At 40.8% G+C, this 2,612-nt stretch overlaps 2 protein-coding genes across 4 annotated transcripts in view; one reads left to right on the forward strand and one right to left on the reverse strand.

Annotated features, from left to right (window-relative positions):
- Positions 1 to 1,777, forward strand: part of WDR63 (WD repeat domain 63) — a 57,306-nt gene extending 55,529 nt beyond the window's left edge. For both annotated transcript variants that reach the window (XM_019501539.1, XM_019501538.1), the window contains 2 exons: positions 183 to 305; positions 1,365 to 1,777. In XM_019501539.1, the coding sequence (XP_019357084.1) occupies positions 183 to 305; positions 1,365 to 1,502 (261 nt within the window). In that variant the 3' untranslated portion in view covers positions 1,503 to 1,777. The remainder of the gene's footprint in view (positions 1 to 182; positions 306 to 1,364) is intronic.
- SYDE2 (synapse defective Rho GTPase homolog 2) overlaps positions 1 to 2,612 on the reverse strand; it is a 113,587-nt gene that overhangs the window by 11,630 nt on the left and 99,345 nt on the right. The window contains exon 8 of one of the 2 annotated variants that reach the window (XM_019501541.1): positions 292 to 678. The exons of the other annotated variant lie outside the window; for it this stretch is intronic. The gene's annotated coding sequence lies outside the window, so the exon portion shown is untranslated. Of the gene's footprint in view, positions 1 to 291; positions 679 to 2,612 lie in introns of those variants that run through there. 2 annotated transcript variants of the gene reach the window in all.

The following is a 2,612-nucleotide window of genomic DNA, read 5'->3' on the forward strand; positions in this document are numbered from 1 at the left end:
GCCCGCATGTACCCCCTAGGGCCTTCCCAATTACCCTCAGGGGTATATATACCCCCAGTTGATAACCACTGCTTTATGCCAATGTAATGTTGCTATAGATGGGTTATGTATCAAGTACGTTGAGAACTGGTGTAATTAAGATGCCCAGTGCTCATAAACCATGCTTGCTTTTATGTTACCAGCGTGCCAGTGTCCTTCATTACTTTGAGAGAGAAGTCAAACATCTGGATTACTTTCAACAGCGACAAGAATTCCGAGCTAGAGAAAGAAAAGAAATAGAGTTAGAAAAACAGAGAAATAAAACAGTAAGTTTTATTGAAATTTGAAAAGAAAGCTGTACCTATTTATTTACTGTAGGCAACACTTCCTCTGCTATTTCCATTTCTAAGCTTTGTAAATTAAAAATAGCTTTGTTTAGCATATTTATGGAGTGCGCCACCATTTGGAAAAGAATACACGGTGCCATCTCATGCTTCATCCTCCATCCTTATTCAAGCAGAACACTGTGACTTTAGTAGAGTTAGACACAGTTATCTCCATTTGACATCTCTGATTTTCCTTTTCCTCTTACCCAATTGTTCTTTCAAAATGTTAGATGTGGGTCATCTTTTTAAAGAGGCTGCTTAGAAGTCAGCAGTCACAGGCTCCAAACTTCATCCCTACTGGTGCAAGTATCCCCTAAACACAAGAATGGTCCCATTGAACTCAGTAATGTTGAAGCAATGATTACTAAGTGGTTGCAGTTCTTCACCTTGCCACCATAAAGCAACACCTTGTTGACAAATTACAGCAGCCTTAGAGATATGAGATTCTAGTTCATGACAATGCAATTTAAGTTTGTTTTCAGTTGTTTGTACATCCTTCATATCTACTAATTGAGAGTATTACATAACAAGCTGTTGTTACTGTTGATCGTAGCACATTCCTACTGGTTATAAAAAATGCAAAAGCTCTCTCTTGTGGGAAAGATAATGTTATAATGTGTATTTTATAAAGAATCCTGTGTGTGAGGTGCAAAAGGAAAAGAACCTTTCTTTACAGAAAATAACTAAAGTGTACAAATTAAATGCAAAATTTAAGTCAAATAATGTATATCAAGATTTTCTAGTACCTTGCTAATTTCAAACCTGATTAACATTGGTTGCTTAAATAATTTTATTTGTGTAAAATAAATTCAGCCTGCCTGTAGTCTATTGGCCAATTGTTTGTTTTGGCACCTGGTAGATGAAACTGCAGCTCTGTGAACGTGATCCTAGAGGTCATTGTCTAGCTGGTTACAGATCAAAGAAGTTAGAGCACTGACTAAAAATGACAATAGAATGGTGTGAAGGATTCAAAGCTAATAGTAATATTTTCTTCCTTAGAGAGTGGTTCATCCACAGAAATCAAAAGAACAAATGGAAGAACAGATGAATATGGATTATTTGGAGTTTCTAGAGGTAGAAAAGAAGATACTGATAGACCTTGGACTGCTAAGGGAGCCAGAAAGACACGCCTCTTGATTGGACTAGAACAGGACATGGCTAGCATAGCCAACTTGCATTTTTGTTTTCAAGACATCTTATGGTCTTGTGAAACTTGTACATATGTAATTAGATATATATTTAGTTCGACAATTGTAGAGATAAATTGCCTAATACCTTGGCAGTAGTAGCCCACTAGTTTTATTAAGTCATTTACTTAGAGTTGTAGATAAGAGAAAATATGCTTCATGTATATATTCCCTGCATTGTCACCCATGAGTACTGTTAAACAAACATGAGCAGTCTACTGTTTTCATTTGTTTTTATATTATCCATTTATTTACTCTTATCACATATCCATCAAATATGTACCTGCTTAAAAATATTCTATGAAAAGCCTATTTGGTAAGCCAAACCAAAACCGTATCAGTCGTACCGTAGAACTGAATACAGGATATCCATTTTCCTATTTGACCACCCAAGTCTTGCTCCAAACATCTCCTGTTCCAGCAGTGGCCAATGCGTGGCACAAGCGTCACAACCAACCTCTGTATGTGGCATTTGATAGCTCAAAGAAGGGACAGGCAGCACCGCAGCAGATTGGGCAGGAAGCAGAAGGTGGACCATGAAATCAGGCAGGGAGCACAAGGCAAGAAGCAAAAAGCAGAGCGGGAGACTGGGCAGAGGAAGGGGATTGGACTGGCACGCAGGGAAGGTGCAGAGCTAATTTAGAATCATAGAATCAATGAGTGGGAAGGGACTTAGACAGATCATCTAGTCCGACCCCCTGCCATGGGCAGGAAGGAGCACTGGGGTGGGAGGGGTCATAAGACCCCAGCCAGGTGCCTATCCAGTCTCCCCTTGAAGATCCCCAGGGAAGGTGAGAGCACCACCTCTCTGGGAAGTGTATTCCAGGCTCTGGCCACCCTTACAGTGAAGTAGTTCTTCCTAATATCTAACCTAAACCTATCCTCCCTCAGCCTGTGGCCATTGTTCCTGGGGACTCCAAGGGAGGCCCTGGTGAACAGACTTTCCCCGAGTCCCTGCTGGTGGCCCCTGATAAGGTTGTAGGCAGCCACAAGATCCCTCCTCAGTCTCCTCTTGTGGAGACTGAAGAGATTCAGGTCCCTCAGCCTCTCCTCATAGGGC

This window comes from Gavialis gangeticus, unplaced genomic scaffold (genome assembly GCF_001723915.1).
Source record: "Gavialis gangeticus isolate Ggan-Ray unplaced genomic scaffold, GavGan_comp1, whole genome shotgun sequence".
In the NCBI taxonomy this organism is placed as follows: Eukaryota; Metazoa; Chordata; order Crocodylia; family Gavialidae; genus Gavialis; species Gavialis gangeticus.